The sequence below is a fragment of the Zalophus californianus genome, chromosome 7 (genome assembly GCF_009762305.2).
Source record: "Zalophus californianus isolate mZalCal1 chromosome 7, mZalCal1.pri.v2, whole genome shotgun sequence".
NCBI classification, from domain to species: domain Eukaryota; kingdom Metazoa; phylum Chordata; class Mammalia; order Carnivora; family Otariidae; genus Zalophus; species Zalophus californianus.
In genome coordinates this window covers 15974964-15993373 of record NC_045601.1, presented here as the reverse complement: position 1 = coordinate 15993373, position 18410 = coordinate 15974964, and the positions used below count along the sequence as shown (strand labels likewise).

The 18410-nt window shown below is 42.9% G+C and overlaps 1 protein-coding gene across 3 annotated transcripts in view; it reads left to right on the top strand.

Annotated features, from left to right (window-relative positions):
* The window catches only part of MTHFD1L (methylenetetrahydrofolate dehydrogenase (NADP+ dependent) 1 like), a 185675-nt gene that overhangs the window by 105373 nt on the left and 61892 nt on the right, over positions 1–18410 (top strand). For all 3 annotated transcript variants that reach the window (XM_027602569.2, XM_027602570.2, XM_027602571.2), the window contains exons 21-24: positions 3917–4056; positions 9426–9467; positions 10267–10367; positions 10913–11090. In XM_027602569.2, coding sequence (XP_027458370.2) covers positions 3917–4056; positions 9426–9467; positions 10267–10367; positions 10913–11090 — 461 coding nt within the window. The remainder of the gene's footprint in view (positions 1–3916; positions 4057–9425; positions 9468–10266; positions 10368–10912; positions 11091–18410) is intronic.

Sequence of the window (18410 nt, the reverse complement as noted above, 5' to 3'; positions counted from 1 at the left end):
CATGCCATATTTCAGAGCAGTCTGCAAAGTGTGAGAATCTGGCACTTTCTTCTGTTTGCTACACATTATTTGCCTCCATATTTCCTTTGCATTGGGAAGCCACAGCCCCTGGACCTTTATTAATGTATCCTGTTTCCTTCCCCAACTGCAGTTCTCTTTGTTGCTGCTTTTTTTTTTTTTTCAGTTTGTCTCTTAAAATATGAAATTAAGCTTAGCTGGCCCATGTAGACATCTGCGATGGTCATACCTTTATCGGATATGACATTTACACCTTTTATTAAGCCTATTTTGCTACTGTAAGGGAAAAAGGAAGCATGATAGGGAGATATAAGAACATTGTTAATTATTTAATTTTTTTTTTTGTATCTTCCTGTCTCCACTGAACGATGGCCCTGACTCGATCACCGCTGGCTCTGAATCCCACTCCACTAGTTTCTTCACATCTCTAATAATTCGTTCATTTGTATGCACCAGGTACCGTGGCAGGTAGCAGACATACAGAGATGAGTAGGACATGGTCCCTGTCCTCTGAGTGGGCGATGCCACCTAAGTCTAATTGGGATGCCGCATGCAGAGATAGGTATGGGCCCGGTGAAGGAGCAAACCAGAGGGCCGGGACGGGCGGGAGGGCTGGCCATCTCCCCTGAGAGGATTGGGGCAAACTTCTGGAGCATCTGGGCCGAGGCTTGGACAATGAGTTAAAGAAGAGAGGTGGGAGAGAGGAGCATTCCAGTTGTTCCCATCTGGAGGAGGGTCAGAGGTGACAAACATAGTATGTGCGGGCTCTGCAGGAAGCTTGATATTAGTAAAGCACAAGATTTCAGGCAGAGTGAACGTGGACATAGGCGTGTGCTTGAGGTTACGTCGGGGTGGCCTTAGTTTTTATAATGAAGTTGAATGTCCTCCTTGAGGCAGTAGTGAGCTGATGAAGGTAGGAGAGCATGGTGACTACATGGCGAAGTTGAAGGAAGAGAAGAGACGGTTCCTGAAGTGACCTTGAGCTTGCACTTTCCAGGGGAATGAAAGGATTATAAATGAACTGTGCTATTAATACACGTGTGACCAAGTGTTAGAAAACCTTGCTATTCTCCTGCTCCCTTTTTGTTTGTTTTAGAGATATACACATTCATCCAGTGCCTACTGTATGCCTTGCAGTGTCAGTCTCTCAAACAGACATGACCCCTTTCCTCTCGGAGCTTAGTCTAATAGGGGAGCTTCAAGTGGAAAAGGCGTCCAACTGGAAAGACCTTGATCAAATGCCGCACACATTCGTCTACTTCCAACCATAGGGCAACATTGAGCAGTTTTTCCAACATAACAACATTGAAAAGACACACACACCACTCTGTTACTTGTATCCCTACTCCTCAGAGCTGATCAGACCAGAGAACAGGTCGTGTTGGTTGAGATGACGGACTTCTCCAGTCGTCATGGATCATTTCTCTTCATCTTCCCCAAGCTGATTTCTGCTCTTGCTCTCTCCTTTACCTGTGAATCCCTTCACTCCTCCCTCACCTCCCTCCACTCCCAACTCCTTACTTTTCTGCCTGGAGAAATCCTGTTGTCCCTCAGAGCCTGACTCCATCATCCCCATTCTCCAGCCCTGCCCTGCAACATCCCCATGCACCACGTCCTCCTCTGCAGTCCAATAGCAGACAGTCTCTCCCCCTCAGCTCCCTGGACTGCTTGATGTTAGGGACCCCAATCCTGGGCCATTACCGTGAGCAAAATGCCTGGACGTAGCAGGAATTCAACAAATGCTTAAGAATTGAGTATGATTTCTAGCAAGTGGGAGAATTGTTCTCTTGGTAATAATGTAAGCTCCCACTATGCACCATAAAGCAGTAGTGGAGTACTTGACATGTGCTATCTCGCTTAATTCCCCCAACAAGTCAAATGAGGACATTGAGATTCTAATAGGTTAAGTAACTCACCAGCATTCACTCGTTGGTTGTCACTGTTCAGTTGACAGCTCATATGCACAGCTGTCCGGACTGGACCCGGAGGTTCCAGTATCCCTCCTGGATACTAACCGGGAGGATGGTCACCTTTCCCCTACTGGGAGCCCACTCTGTAAGGACCATGGACAAAACCAACTGAACATTCCTCTTCTGGGAGCCACTATACCACTACCATGCCTCTTCTGGGAGCCACTGTACCACTACCATGCCTCTTCTGGGGGCCACTATACCACTACCAAGTCACCACTGCTTTTCCCAAGAGGTACCACTGAAATAGGAATTGTTACTTTCATGATCTCTCGTTTTGACCACCACTAATCAAATCACTAGAATTGTCCCAAACAGTGCTAAAAAGGAATGTCTTTTGCTTCTTTAGCTCATTCTGCTATATCACTTATTCAAAGAAAATAAAATAAAGGACAAAGTGACTTTATAGCTAAATTCATTCCAAATTGAATATTTTTAAAGAAATACTTTTCAATTTGTCAAAAGCATATCAACAGTCATAAAAATTTTTTTACATTCTCTGGCATCATGCTCTCACCCTTGGGAATTTATTCCAAGAATATAATTTGAAAGAGGTTAAATCTCATATGCACAGATATTTTGCAGCATTATTTATATTGGAAACAACCCAAATGTCTAATAACGGGGAACAATTTTGTAAATCTTGATACATCAACCTAACAAAATTATAAGCTGCCACTTAAGATCGTAAATTTTGAGTTTGTAGTACAAGGAGAAAACTCTGAAAATTTTTAAAGTAAAGGAGCAAACTACAAAATTCTACCTATTCTGTAAAAATTATACAGGCATATGAAGTACTTAAAGGAAACAATAAAGGTTTAGAACGACGGGTTGATGTATTTAGAATTTGAAATTATATGTGACACTTCATGATTTTATTTTCTGAATTCTTGTTAAAATGTGTGCATTCAGTGACTGCTCAAAATATCTTCATTCATTCACATTTTAAATGTTTTGATTTTATCTTAGTAATTTTTTTACTGCCAATTCCTGTCTCTGCCATAAATTATGGCCTTGGTTGGACAGTCAATATATAGTGCATATTTCATAAATGTTTACTTCCTATTGCATTTAGATTATTCTTTTCCTAGAGTGTGCATCTCAAATTTTAATGGGCATTCATCTCACCTGGGGATCTCATTACAATGCTTATTCTGATTCACTGGGTCTGGGGTACCTAAAATCTGTGTTTCTCATAAGCCCCCTGGTGGTGCTGGTGCTGGTGCTGCCCATCCCAGAGCTGCTCTCTGTGTGTGGAAATGATGCTGCTGACCACATGCCGGGCAGTAGTCGTATCTTGGAAGGCAGTGTTAGGTACTCTCTCAGCTACCTCCACAGTAACATTTCTGGTAGTTTGGGGGCAGAGGAGAGGACGGCTAAAGATGAATGTCATCTGTGCTTACGGAAGAAAGATGCTATCTTATCAAGCCTGATGATGAATCTTCTTAAGCCTCTCAACTAACTTGAATTTTGTCAGTCGACAGAAATGACCAGGTGGCATTAAATAAATGATTCTCTGCATGCTGTAAAAAAGTAAGAAGGGCCTTCTATAGTAATCATGCTAGCAATGTCCTTTGATACAAGCTGGAACCCAATTAAAAAGTTGACAGTCCCATCTGTGGTTAAGAAATGCTTTGCTTTGGGTGTCCATACTGGAAGAAGAATCTTGGCCTTGGCAATGAATCCTTAAGGCATGGTAGTCTAAAGCAGAGTGGAGAGCCATCTTTTTAGAGAATGGAGGGAAGTGGAACATTTTCTATGACTGTGGGAAAACCGGTTTCCCGTTGCATAGGAACAAGATGCAATGCATAGGAACAAGGTGGTGGGGAATTTCAGCTGTCCTTTGAACCTGAGTCATACCGACGATGGCCAAAACTTACTCTTGTTTTGAGAAGATGATAACAAGTTTCCACCTTGATTCTCCACAGTAACTGAAGCTGGTTTTGGTGCTGATATTGGAATGGAGAAATTTTTCAACATCAAGTGCCGAGCATCTGGCTTGGTGCCCAACGCGGTGGTGCTGGTGGCAACGGTGCGCGCTCTGAAGATGCACGGAGGCGGGCCAAGCGTAAGTCTCCTACTTCCTTCCCAGCAAAACACGTTTTAAAATTAAGATGAAGCAGAATTTCACATCTGAAACCTTCAAACCCACTCCATAGCTGCGGTATTTTTATACGTCTCCTTTTTTATAAGTCTCCATTATAAGGCACTTACCATTTGGTAAATTCCAGTAAATGGTGACACTCACAAAGTCATTTCTAAGCAGTATTTTGGGAAGGAGCATAATGTGAGCACTTTTGAGTCCTAAGATTTATACCTGAACCTCAGCTCAACATTTTATAACCCTATGGTGATGGGAGGATGGAAGCTCTTGTTCCTGAGCAGAGAACATAAGGATTAGAGTGATTGCTTTTGTGGGTGAGGTTTTTTAGTGTTCGTACAGATAGTTTTTTGGTTCACTGATGCAATGTCTCATCAGATTTCATCTAGAACTATTTTCCTTCTGTTTCTGCTTATTCTGATTTCACTTTATAGCTCTGTTACAGCACTGAATTATTTCTAAAAGAGCTTTGCTTGGAAAAGACGCCCTATTTTAACATTTTTTACAGACTTTTGGTATTAACCTGTCATATATGTAATTCACATACATCTGAAAGAAAATTTTTTCTTTTTTCATTTTGAGGTTTCTTTCAAAGGGAGAATAAGAAATGTTATACTGAGTAACATACTTTATTTTTGAAATAAAATTAAGTTGGAGTGTCATTATCATTTATAACATTGTTATACTAGACAAACTACCAAATCTGATTGCTTAATTGGTAATACTGTGTATACAGAAGTCACATAATCAATGATTATTACATAGCAAATACATTTTTGCCATCATGAAATCCATCTCTGATGGGCATTGTATAATCATGTTAGCAATTCTTTGTCCTAGGAGAAGCTGACATTATTTTATCCCATTTTATAGCAAAGGGATTTGAGGTTCAGACCAGTTTGGGGAATGTGAGCAGTGTGACCTGGCTTGCCGAGAGCCAGATCTGAAGTCTGAGGTTTAGATCCAAATTCCTTTCTCTGTCCACCAGGCAGAGCTGAGCATTATTGAAGGGTAAACATTTTCTGAATCCCAAATCCACTAGTAAAACCAAACACTTCAGAAGTTCATTGTAGCCGAAAGCTTCATCTTCAGGTACAAGATTGACACATGTATTATTAAGGAGTAGATCCTAAAGAATTCTGATTTTGTTCAGAACACCCTTTGTTGCTACAATGACTCCTTAACTTTAGATTTTGAATCTGTATTCCAATTTCCATTTCTCCCTCACTGTTTTGCACCCTGAACGTTATAAAATCCAAAGACTTTGATACTGGAAAGGGCTTAGAGATTGTCTGAGTCTGGCTCAGTCCTTGTAAAGATGAAATAACTAAGCTAACAGAAGGATTCAGTGATTTGCTTCATATCATCCATCGTCTTAAGGGACTAACCAGACTCTTGAGTTCTAGTCGAGTGTTTTTCCATAGTCTCCTTTCTGTCCCATAAAAATTCTCTACGTCATTTATAATCCTATTTTAGTTCCTCTTAGTGTGTGTGCTTGTTTTACACTGGTTGCTTTTCCCTCTTGACCTTACTCTTGTACGTCTTCCACTTCACATCATGGTTCCAGCCCAGTGATTGTTAACAGGGCTCACGATTGGTAGGCACAGATCTGGGTGGAGGATGATAGAAGGAAAGGATCGGGAAGCCTGGGAAAGCTTAGTATCCCTCTCCTGCGCTCCAGAAGAGCCTTCCACATTGCATTGGTTTATGACTGTCTCTGGGTGTCTCCCTTCTCTACTCTGAATTCCTTGAGATCAGGGACTATATCTTATTAATGTGTGTATCCCTAATGCCTGGCAGAGTCTTTATCCAGGAAGTGTTTTCAACAACTAAATAATAAATGAACTTTCATCTTCTTAATCCTATACTCTGTATTATCCATCTCAGTGTCTTTCCTTCTTACTTGAAACAACTGTGTGGTAATGTTTTTGATCCATTATAATTTCTACTTCCTTTAGGTATCATTACACAAATAACCATGGCAGTCTCTTATGTTTATTCAGCTTGTTTTTTTCCATAATCTGTGCAGTGGAAAATCCTGTCACCCTTGAACTTGCCCATTTTAGCCCCAATAATTCTAAATTCATATCCTGTCTTCCAAAGTGCTGACCATTCATGCTGCAATGTAAGAACTAATAATTGTTATACTTACGGATCTCGACATCCTTTACCATTAATTCTTTAAAATACATTGTATTAAGAACCAATATGCTGTGTATTTATGCAAAAAGAGATTTATTATAAGGAATTGGCTTACACATCTCTGGAGGCTAACAAGTCCAAAATCTACAGAGTGGGTCAGCAGGCTGGAGATTTAGGAGGGCTCACGTTCCAGTTCCAGTCCCACTCTGAAGGCAGTCCGCTGGAGAATTTTTCTTGCACAGAATCTTTCTGTTCTATTAGGGCCTTCAACTAATGGATACAGACCACCCACATGGTGTGCATGGAGTGGAAGGGCAGGGCACGGATCTGTTTTACTCAGAGTCCACGAGTTTAAATGTTCTTCTCACCCCAAAGACACCCCATAGAAACACTCAGAATAATGTTTGACCAACTATCTGCTACCCTGTGGCACAAACTGATACCTAAAATTAACCATCGCACCCATTGCTACTGATTTTCTTGCATGATGCAATCACCAGATCTTCTTTTCTTTCCTTTTCTTTTTTTTATATTAATAACCAATTGGTCTAGTACTATTTATTTAAATAGTCCCTCCTTCTGTCTTATCTTTAGGCCTACTTTGTGATACATGTGTAGGTCTTTTTCTGGAATCTCTCTTCGGTTCTGCTGGCCTATTTACATATAATTGTGTCTGTGCTGCCCTGATACCTTTATGGCAAACTCCACACCAGGGTGTTCTGTTTCTTCATGTGTGCCCAGCCTGGTATTGGTCCTTTTGACTTCCATCTGTATTTTAGAATTAGCTCATAAAGTTCCATAAAGAATCTTTCCAGGATTTTTATTGGAAGGGCATCATATCAATAGATCAATTTAGGGAAATTTGACAGATTGCCATCTAAGATGATGGGAATGCCTCTTCACTGATTTGGGTCTTTTTAAGTGTATTTTAATAACGATTTACAGTTTATTCCACAAACAGCTTCTTCATCTTTTTATGGATTTGTTACTGTGTGCTTTACATTTTTGTATAGTTTTAACAGGTTACTTCTGGATTCTTATATATTACTTTTATATCCACTGACTTTTTAAAATTAAGGTGTAATTGACACAAAACTTTATATTAGTTTTAAGTGTAAAATAGAATGATTGGACATTTGTATACATTACAAAGGATCACAAATCTAGTTAGCATCTGTCGCCATGCATAGTTAAAAAATTTTCTCACAATGAGGGCTTTTAAGATCTACTCTCGGGGCACCTGAGTGGCTCATTGGTTAAGCATCTGCCTTCAGCTCAGGTCATGATCTCGGAGTCCTGGGATCAAGCTCCGCATCATCAGGCTCCCTGCTCAGCAGGGAGTCTGCTTCTCCCTCCCTCTGCCCCTCTCCCTGCTTGTGCACATGCATGCTCTCTCTCTCTCTCTCTATCTCAAATAAATAAATAAAATCTTTAAAAAAAAATCTACTCTCAGCAACTTTCAAGTATGCAATACAGTATTATTAACTATAGTCACAGGCTATACATTACATCCCTGTGACTTTAGAATTGTCTTAGTAATCGTACTAATTTATCTGTAGACACTTGAGAGTTCCATGTGGGCAGTCATGTCTGAAAATAATGACAGTTCTGTTTCTTCCTTTCTAATCTTTATACTTTTTTCTTGTCGCTAACCAGGTCTTTCTAGTTGGCAGTGCAGTATTAGGTAGGGGTGCTAATAGTAGACCTCCTTTTATTATCCTGATCTGGAAGAGAATATGTTTAATACTTCTTCACTACATCTGATTTTTCTATAGGTTTGTAGTATATATTTTTATCAAATTAAGGAAACTGGCTTCTATTCTTATTTTGCCAACATTTTATTCTAAATAAATGTTGAGTAACTTTCTTGGTCTTTTAAGATGATATGTTTAATAGATTAAACTATTAAAATTACAAATTATATTACTTACTCAACTTTAATACTTCATCTTTAAACTGCCCTTGCCACCTCCTACATTGTTGTGAGAAATAGGCCCTGAAAAGGGGAAAGTAATGGCAATTACTTTAACATTATTTAGAATTTATTGAGAATGATGGTACACCTTATATAAGTCAGGTTTCACTCAAATTATAAGTTCCATTTTATGCTAGGATAATGGGCACCAGTAAGAAAATTCTCAATGTTGGCTCAAGTTAGAATCACCTGAACTGATCCTGGGTCTCACTCCCAGAAATCCTGGATAAATTGGTCTGGACATCAGTGTTTTGTTTTTTTTTTTAAGATTTCATTTATTTATTTGACAGAGAGAGACACAGCGAGAGAGGGAACACAAGCAGGGGGAGTGGGAGAGGGAGAAGCAGGCTTCCCGCGGAGCAGGGAGCCCGATGCGGGACTCGATCCCAGGACCCCGGGACCATGACCTGAGCCGAAGGCAGACGCCCAACGACTGAGCCACCCGGGCGCCTACATCAGTGTTTTTTAAAAGCTTCCAATAAGACTTAGGTTCAGCTGGGGCTGCCAGTTGTTGGTTTAAAAGTACATTTTGTGCTTTTTAAATGCACCTTCTCAAAAAGTGACCATGTTTTGTTTTTCCTTCAGATCTTTATCAGAGTAAGCTTTTTTTTTTAACAACAACAACAACAAAAGACAGGATAAAGTGGTCAAGATTCCCAGTAACAATAAATAAATCTTCCTCCCTTCAGTGTTTAGTACAATGCCAATTAACCATTTATTTTTTTAAAGATAAGAAAACCAAGCCCCCAGATTAGCAAACACATTGGCAAGTTGCTGGTTTCCAAGCGAGTTACCCTTGTCAAATCCACTCAAATCTTTTCAATATATTTGGGCTTTTCAACACTTCCAGCCTGCTGGGCACAGTTAAGTAAAAGGCATTTGCTCTAAGAGCTCCCTGCTACCGTCCTGTACCCTTGTGGACGTATTTGGCTTCCATGGAAGTGGGTACAGGAGATGAAGCGGGGGTTGTGCATCTGCTGGGTGGTGGCATGCACAGGATTGGAGGTGGGTGCAGGTGTGCGGGCAAGAGGTAGGGCGGGAGAAAGGAAGTCCTTCAGCCCCTACAGAAACAAACACTACAATCCAGTAGGGCTCATTCGGATGCATTTTCCATGAAGCTGCTAGAAATTCAACCCACCTGGCTACTCGTAAATGCAACAAGTATCAGAATAAGCATTCTAATGGGTTTGTTCTTCATTTTTGCCTTTTCTTGTCTCAGGTAACTGCTGGTGTCCCGCTAAAGAAAGAATATACAGAGGAGGTAAGAGCAGGTGTCTTGAAGGCTTATGTGCAGAACCATTTAAATCCAGTTAACCATTGGCTAGCAATTGAATCTCAGTCAATGAGTCCTCCACCAGTGGCCTCTTGGAAAACTGCTTTTCTAATGATCCCGGAGGAAATGGGTGGGGGCGAGAGATAAAGTCCATTCAGTTAACTCTTCATTCTTAAGAAATGATGGATGTAGGATTCACATATGTACTGTTTCCTACCCTCTGAGCAGCCATCAGAGCAGGAACCCAGTCTCCAGCACAGAAACAAATAGGAAGCTTTCACCCATGTATTCTTGTGCTATGGAAAAAACTGACTTTTGGAGCATATACAATTGGCTTTAATCACTCACTTGAGTTGCTTGACTCTTGGGCAAATAGACTTTGATTTACTGGCAACAGTACCTCCTCGCTCCTACAGGTGGCACCAGGGATTTGAGCCGGGAATGGCTGGGCCACACTCCTCACCCTCCCCGGGGCCTTGTACCAACCTACAAGAGAACGAGCACATTGCTTATGCCCTGGCCGCCAGTCAGCAGCAGAAATAGCTGCCTGGCTCAAGACCTTGATACACCATTGGGTCCAGACTGATTTCAGAAATTATTTTGAAAATGAGCCTCCTCCTTCTGTAAGCCACCTTTTCTTGGAGGAAAAAGTGTTTTATGGGCTTGTTTAATAGCTTCTAGGACAGTAAAGGGAGCAAGATGGAAACAAAACCCGCCAGAGTGGACTGGCCAGTTTAGTTTGGCAGCATTGGTCGGAGGCATACATGGGGGTCTGGTTTTCTTCTAGAACATCCAGCTGGTGGCAGACGGCTGCTGTAACCTTCAGAAGCAGATTCAGATTGCTCAGCTCTTTGGGGTTCCCGTTATTGTGGCTCTGAATGTCTTCAAGTAAGTGAAGCCCCCCACTTAAAATATGTTCCTCTTGCTGGGCCACCCTGTGAACTCTATTTGTGTCTTGAGGGTGTTTGGTCTTTCTCGGCTTCATCTAAAACTATATAGAAATACTCTGCTCCTTCTGTTTGTTTGGTTGGTTTGGGTTGGGTTGGTTTCATTTTAACAGAAGTTTCTCAACTGTTTATGGGAAATGAAATCTATATAGTGAGTTAACATTTCCTTGGCTTTTATTTTATTTTTTTTTTAAATTCCACCCAGCATTTCTGTCTGAAAGACTGTGGATGATCAAAGGGTTATGTTATGGGATTTTCTCAATAAAACCCTTAACAACTTGAAATATTTGAGTCCTGTTGGAGAGGGGTTTTTTTCCTGCCAATGCTTTTCTTTAAGTCTGATTTATCTAAACACAACGTAACCACTTTTGATGTTGAGAATATATTCAGTGTTAGGGAGCAAAGTTCTGTATAAACGGTTAGTCTTTCTTTAAAAACATCACTAAATGAATACAGATGCAAAACCACAAACGTTTTCATCACTAGGACCGACACCCGCGCTGAGATTGACTTAGTTTGTGAGCTTGCGAAGCGGGCTGGCGCCTTTGATGCGGTCCCCTGCTATCACTGGTCCGTTGGTGGGAAAGGGTCGGTGCAGCTGGCTCGGGCTGTGAGAGACGCTGCCAATAAGGGAAGCCGTTTCCGGTTCCTGTATGATGTTCAGGTAAGCTCCACCTACCCTGTGCATTGGGCCAGTGGGGGGGGGCGGGGCACGACTTGTCCCGTTTATTGGCCACAACAACCCTCCAGATATGGAAAGTGCAGGGGAAAGAGGTTGAACCACCTGACCAAGGCCCATGGCCATAGGCAGAAGCTATCCTTGCCCCAGGGCCTGTGCTCCCAAAGCTACCCTCTACTTCCCAGGAGCAGGCCTGAGCAAGGAGGGGCTTTGGGGAACAGGGTTCGACAGCTGACACATTCAGGACTTGCTCTTTTGAGCAACTTATTTTTTTTTCCTTTTTTTTTTTTTAAAGATTTTATTTATTTGACAGAGAGACACAGCAAGAGAGGGAACACAAGCAGGTGGGGTGGGAGAGGGAGAAGCAGGCTTCCCGCGGAGCAGGGAGCCCGATGCGGGGCTCGATCCCAGGACCCTAGGATCATGACCTGAGCCGAAGGCAGATCCTTAACGACTGAGCCACCCAGGTGCCCCATCTTTTGAGCAACTTCTTAAGGCTTGTGAAATCATGAGCAGTATCTTCCTTGTCTGTTTCTGCCATGGTTCTCGTCCTTCATTGTGGTTTTCTGGAGCTATATGTATGATATTTGTGAAATATGTTTAGTTGTATAATCCACATAACTTGACACTTACCATCTCTACCATGTTGGGGTGTACAGTTCAAAAGTGTTAAGTACATTCACATTGTGGTGCAACCACCACCTATCCCCAGAGCTCTTTTTGTCTGGCAAAACCTAAACTCTACACCCATTAAACCCCGGCACCCCATTCCCACCGCCACCCCTACCCTGGGTAGCCACCCTTCCCCTTTCTGTATCTATGAATCTGACTGGTCTGTGTAGCTCATATAAGTGAAACCATCCAGTTCTGGTCTTTTTCGTGATGGACTTATTCTCCATCTCAGTCCTTTCAGGCTGCTGGGAGGAATAGCACGTACTGGGTCACTAATGAACAGCAGAAGTGGAGGCTGGGGCGTCCAAGATCAAGGTTTGGGCGGGCGTCTGGTGGGGCCGGCTTCCTCTGTCACGCACGGCTGCGTACTCATTGCATCCTCAGGTGGAAGAGAACTGGGGTATCACTAGGGTCTGTTTTAGGAGGACACTAATCCCATTCTTGAGGCTTCCCATCTCCTGACCTAATCACCCTGAAAGCCCCACCTTCTCCTAATTCCATCAACCTAGTTGCCCCCAAAGTCCCCATGTCCCCTAACGCTGATCACATTGACGATTAGTCTTTAACATATGAATGGCAGGCGAGGGTACGAACACTCCGTTTGTATCATTTACTTAGAGTAATGTCAGGGTTCATCCATGTTCTTGCATATGTCAGAATTTTCTTCCTTCCATTGTATGTATATGTCACATTTTGTTGATTCATTCATCCGTCAGTGACCATTTTGGCTAATAAACAATGCTGGTATGAACATATGTATAAATATATCTCTTTAAGACCCTGCTTTCAATTCTTTGGGGTATACACCCAGAAGTAGAGTTGCTGGATTGTCTAATGCATTTCTAAACAGCTGGATAATGAGCCTTCAGTCAGAAAATCTGAACTTCCCAGGACCTCACTCAGTTCATCTTGGCACCCAGCTGCACATCTCTATTTTGAATCCTGCGGCTTCAGCCCTGGCTCCTGGATTTGTCCCCATTGATAGTGCATGATTGTCAGGGTGCTCAGCCTTTAAGCTGGTTGATTCTTCTCCCATTCCTTCATCCCTCACACATTCTGTGGGTCTCTCAAATGTCACAGACAGTAACATCGCTCCTCTTTCCAGATCAGATGCATAAACCAACAGTATACGTGGAGAGAGGGCATAGCAGAGTCACATCATCCAGGAGCTTGACTTTAATCTTATTACTAAGCCTCATGCTTACCGAGGGCTTTCTGTGTGCCAGGCATGCAGTCACCTCGTGCCTGTTAACTGCTTTAGTCTCGGCATCCCTTTTGGGTAGGAACTGATGATATTCGCCCCATTTTATACACATGGAAACTAAAGTACAAGGACATTACATAGCTTCCCGGTGTCCCATATCCTGAAAGAAGCAGAGCTGGGAGAGTATCTAGAAGGATGGAGGTGATCTTCCTGCCCTGTTCTTCAGAATTCAGTACTGTGTTTGAAAGTGGGGATGAGAGTGGGGTACTACTTAAAGGGGGACCCACCTGCAGAGGAAGGACGGCGGTGACGGGCACAGGACAGACATTGTGGGCACTCCGTAAATGTATGTGAACGGATGAATTTCAGTACCGAATTGGGACGGTTAGGCCACAAAAGTTTCGTCATGTTGAAAGGCCATATCATGAACAAGAGACGAGCTTGTTCTGGGATACAGAGGGGGTGGAGATCAGTAAACGGAGGAGACCCGGGTTCGACATAAAGAAAAATGGTCTAATTAGAAGAGGTGAGTTCTCTGACCCTGGAGATCTGAAACAGGAGGTAGATGCGGCCCTGTGTTCCTTCCCATACCTTCCTGCCCGGGCGAGCCTGTCCTGTTGTCTGCAGCGCCTGTCCCCGCCCTGGGCCCTCTCACACAGACCACTGTCGGGGCCTCCCTCTCCCTGGCCTGCTCCAGGAGCCTCAGACCACTGCCGTCTGATCTGGAACCACCTCACTCTGAGTGGCAAAGGCAGGTTCTGAATGAATGATTTCACAAAGTAGGGCTGTTTTCAAGGAAACCTTCCCAAGTGAAAAGAAGGTGGGTAAAGAGAAGAAATGTTTCTGAGTTATGCCGTCTCACACATGCACTACCCTAAAGATGAACCCCTTTCCTTTCCGATATTTTAATTTTCTTTCTGAATTCCCATTCTTCATGGAGATAATGCTGTTAAAATATCTGCTTCCCTATAAATGGGGCGGGGGGGGAGATTTATAGTACTGTGGACTAAAGTCCTGCGTTTGCTAGGATTCTTGCCTCCTTTGCCAGCATACTCTTCTCCCTTTTCTTATAACACAGAAATTAGATGTGGATTGCATAATTATTTATTAGAGAACCAACAACATCTCAGCGTATGGCCGCACAACGACAAGAGCGATTGCTGCTTCTGGCTCACTGCGTGCTGCCTCCCTCATCGCTGTGTTCCTCACATTGGCAGGATGATTTTAGATAATAGAAGACCATCTATAATCTTGTAGAAATCTGTATCCCTTGGTGCAGTCTGTAACATAGCTCAAACGTTTCTTCCCTCCTCATTTCTTGTATATCATGTTGGTGAACCTTTACAGGCTAATTCAGGGTTTTCCTGAAACTCTTTATTCCCCCGCAACTAACCCTTTAGCGCTTGGCAAGTTGATATGTGTGGGATTGCCCTACAGGAAAAAAGAAGTAATAAAGTACTTTGGATAAATCACCCTGCTGCCTTTGCTTCTGAGCACAAACTGAGCTCCTTTGTGCCTTTTGCTATCTCCCCAGACTGTGTTCCACCAAGAATGCATTCCGTGCAGGGCTGATGGCGTCTCATCTCTGCGTTACAGAAGAAAGTCACCTGAGACCATTTAGAGGCATTTGACATAGTATAGGAAGGCAGGACATGATTGCTTTTGTATGGGGAGGAAGAATCATCTCAAAACCCCAGTGGAAGGAGGAACAGCTAGAGAGCAGAAGAAACTCTTGACCTCAGAGACCCTGTGGGGCCGGACAGCTCCTAGAGTGAGAGGCTTGATGATGGTGAGCCCGGAGTTAAAGCAGGAAACAGGCTGCACTTCTGATTTGGGGGTCTGTGCTGAACTTGATAGAAAATTGAGTTAAGCAGCCACTGTTCTTCCGAGAACAATTCTGCACCTCTTTTATCAGAGTAGCTTCTTTTTTTAAAAGATGTTCTTTTTAGGGGCACCTGGGTGGCTCAGTCAGTTAAGCGTCTGCCTTCAGCTCAGGTCATGATCTTGGGGTCCTGGGATTGAGTCCTGCATGGGGCTCCCTGCTCAGTGGGGAGTCTGCTTCTCCCTCTCTCTCTACACCTCCCCCCACTCCCCATCCCCCCACCCCCACTCATGTTCTCTGTCGCTCTCTCTCTCTCAAATAAATAAGTAAAATATTTTTTAAAATAAAAGATTTTGTTTTTAAATTATCTCCACACCCATTGTGGGGCTCTAACTCACAACCCCGAGATCAAGAGTCACATGCTCCACAGATGGAGCCAGCCAGGTGCCCCCAGAGTAGCCTCTAATTCAAGAGTAGACAACTTCTTTTTTTAAGTAGGCAACTTTTGATTATGGAACTGGAGGGAGCTGGTGATTAATTCTGAATAATAACTTTTTAAAACAGGGAATAAGAGGGGCCCCTGGCTGGCTCAGTTGGTGGAGTGTGCAACTCTTGATCTCAAGGGTCATGAGTTTGAGCCCCACGTTGGGTGTAGAGATTACTTAAAAAAAAAAATCTTTTAAAAAAATGTCTTAATAAAAAATAGAACAGGAAATAAGATACAGTGGCCTAATTGCTCAAAGGAAGTTCATCCGGTGAGAATAAATATGTTTAAACTTAAGTTCATGGTTTCCTTACAGCCCTTTGGGATGATCACAGTCCCCTAGAAGTCATCTTCTCTGTAACTTTTCCTTTTGTAGCAGGACTTTTGAGAGATCTTTCCAGTTGACCAGTATCTCCATTCCTGCAAGGACATAGCAAAATAGTTTAAGAAAGAAAAACGAATCTCTTTTTACGGTTTATTAGCTTTCAAATCCCTGTTCCATGCATTACCTCAAGCACATCTCACCCAGTGCCTTAGGGTGTGTGGGCTCTACTCTGCGTTTCAAACGCAGAAGCACAAGCTTGGAGAAGGTGAGGGACTTGCCCTATAACAAATGGGCAATTGAAAACATAAGGATAGTTAAGAAAGCTTTGAGGTCATGTAGAATTAAGTTTAAATCTTGACTGGGCCTCCTACGATGGATATAGATTTGAGCAAGTTAACTCATCTCTCTGAGCCTCAGCTTCTTTATCTAGAAAATTGTGTCTGATATCGACATCAGCACCTGTGAGTTGCTGTGAAGACCAAATGAAAAGCCTCAGAGTAAAATGTAGGAACACAGGAAGCTGGCAATCAAGGTCAGCTGTCCCTCTCTCTTCACATTCACTTCTGGTGGAGAGAGGGCTTCTTGAATTGACCTTCGAGAATTGTCTTGTAACGCAGGTGACTGTGTTGGGCTCTAGGATTGGTTTCCTGTTCACGTGGGTTGAAACCAGGAATTAGAAGCCAAGTTTCCTATTGCACCAAGAATGAAAGGCGCCAAATCAAAGGAAGATGTTTAGCATTCTTTCTGCATTAGAACTGGGAGCCATTAGGGATAGAATAAAAAGTCAGTCACTTTTGCAGAGGCCTGGGGGCCCCGAAAGTCAGCTTGCAAATCCGACTCGGAATCTTGCGTGTTAAATCAGGAGTTAAGGTTGAAAATCATCTTGGTACCCTTCCTCTAGCCTTGCAAACATTTCGAGGTGTAACCTTGACAGCGAGAGAGGATAGTGTTTGTTTTTATTAGAAGGTCTTTCCTGTGCTTTGTGTGAAGCCACTCTCTTGATCGCAGCGGGGACTAGATGGAGGGAGATCAAAACAGACCTGCTGGGAGGGAAGACTCAGCCCAGGGCAGCCAGCGTCCCTGATTTCTGAGCTACTGCACTCTCACCGCCCGCACGCGTGTTTAGGAGGGTTTGCTCTCCTGCCGGTCTGTTTAAGGCAGGAGGGTCGGGGGGGGGGGGGGGGGGGGGTATTTAGGTTGGTTACTGAGGAACTGTTTTCTATTTCTTAACGATTCAAACTTAAACATACGTCAGTTGTTAGAGTTGCTTTGTGAGCTCTCTTCTAATTGGCCTGCAGGCACTTGCAGCTAGAACCTCAAATTTGAAATAAATATATAAAGATCAGTGTAAGTACTTCTATATATGTATATATAGTTTTTAAAATTGCAGTACAGATACACACAATGTGAAATTTCCCATTTTAACCATTTTTAAACGTACAGTTCTGGGGCATTAAGTCCATGCACGTTGTATATATAGTTATAATTAATAGGATTTTAACACTTAAAATGGTATTTATGCACATCTCTATATGTCTTTTATATTTCCCAGTAATTGAAAAAAAAAGAAACCCCACTCTAAGGAGAAGGGATGTGCTTTGTTTTTGTTGCCCTGGTCCTTGTACCATTATCTCCCCCCCGCAGGCCCTTTGACCTCGTCTGGCTCCTTCCTCCCTTTTTCAGACTTGCCCTTGGCCTGCCTGCTCCCAGTGTCCTTTGAGCTCTCCCCCCTTGCTGTGCAACAGATTGTTTGGAGTATTCTATTAGAAAGCAGCCTCTTCTATTTTCCAGACAGTTCGGTATCTCATTCAGAAATCCTACACTCTCTCATGTTCTGCTTTCTCTTATGATCCCGCTCTGGTCTTTCAACCCGGACTTCTTCAAGCCCGTCAGCAGCCTCTTGGCCCTGGCCTCCTTTCCACAGTTCAGCTGCAAATTCCCACATTGCCTTCCCTTAACCAAACCACACCCTTTTGTAGACACACCTCAAATCTCCATCAGACTAAGATTCTGTTTCAGCCCTGGCTTCTGTGTTTTCTGTCAAGTCTCATTTGGCCCGCCGTATATCGCTTCCTCGCCAGCCTACTGGCTGCCTCACCCTTCTGTCTTTGGTCGGTTTCATCAGATCAGAGCCTATTGTTAGAACCCGCCCAGCTTCCTCAATGCGGTCTACTCTGCCCCACGTAATTTTGGCAGGGCACGTCCCAGCTTTGTTTCCTTGGTGCTAGAAATAGCACCTGACAGGAAAGAAAGAGTGGTCTGTATGTTTCACTTGGGCATTCCACAAGGCTTCCTGTAATTTCATTTAAATGCTCTCTTCTAACATGAAAAATGGAATGTCACTAAGATAGACGTTTCCAGAAATGCATTCTTGGATCTAAAATCATGGGCCAGTCAAGAAAGGCTGAGGTATGTACAGTGGACTATCAGTGTCCCCCCTCATGGTAGCCAGCCACCTTCTACCACCACTCCATCCATTCCCCAGACATTCTGACTTAAATTTAGGTGACAGGAGACCATTGTGTAGGGACAGTATCCATATCCACTTAAGGAACGTTACTTAATATTATCACAGATACTATCCTTAAAGGTACCACATACAACATACCACTTCAAAAGAAAAACCTTCAACTTTAGGGTTTTAGGGGAAAAAACATTCAAAACAGCATAGGTTTTCAGTCACGCCAGTATCGGAGAGTTTGGGGACTTGTTTTAGGAATAATTTTTTATCGAAAAATGATCTCTCTTTCATGAAAGGAGAGTTGACCCTTGAACAACACAGGTTTGAACCTTGCAGG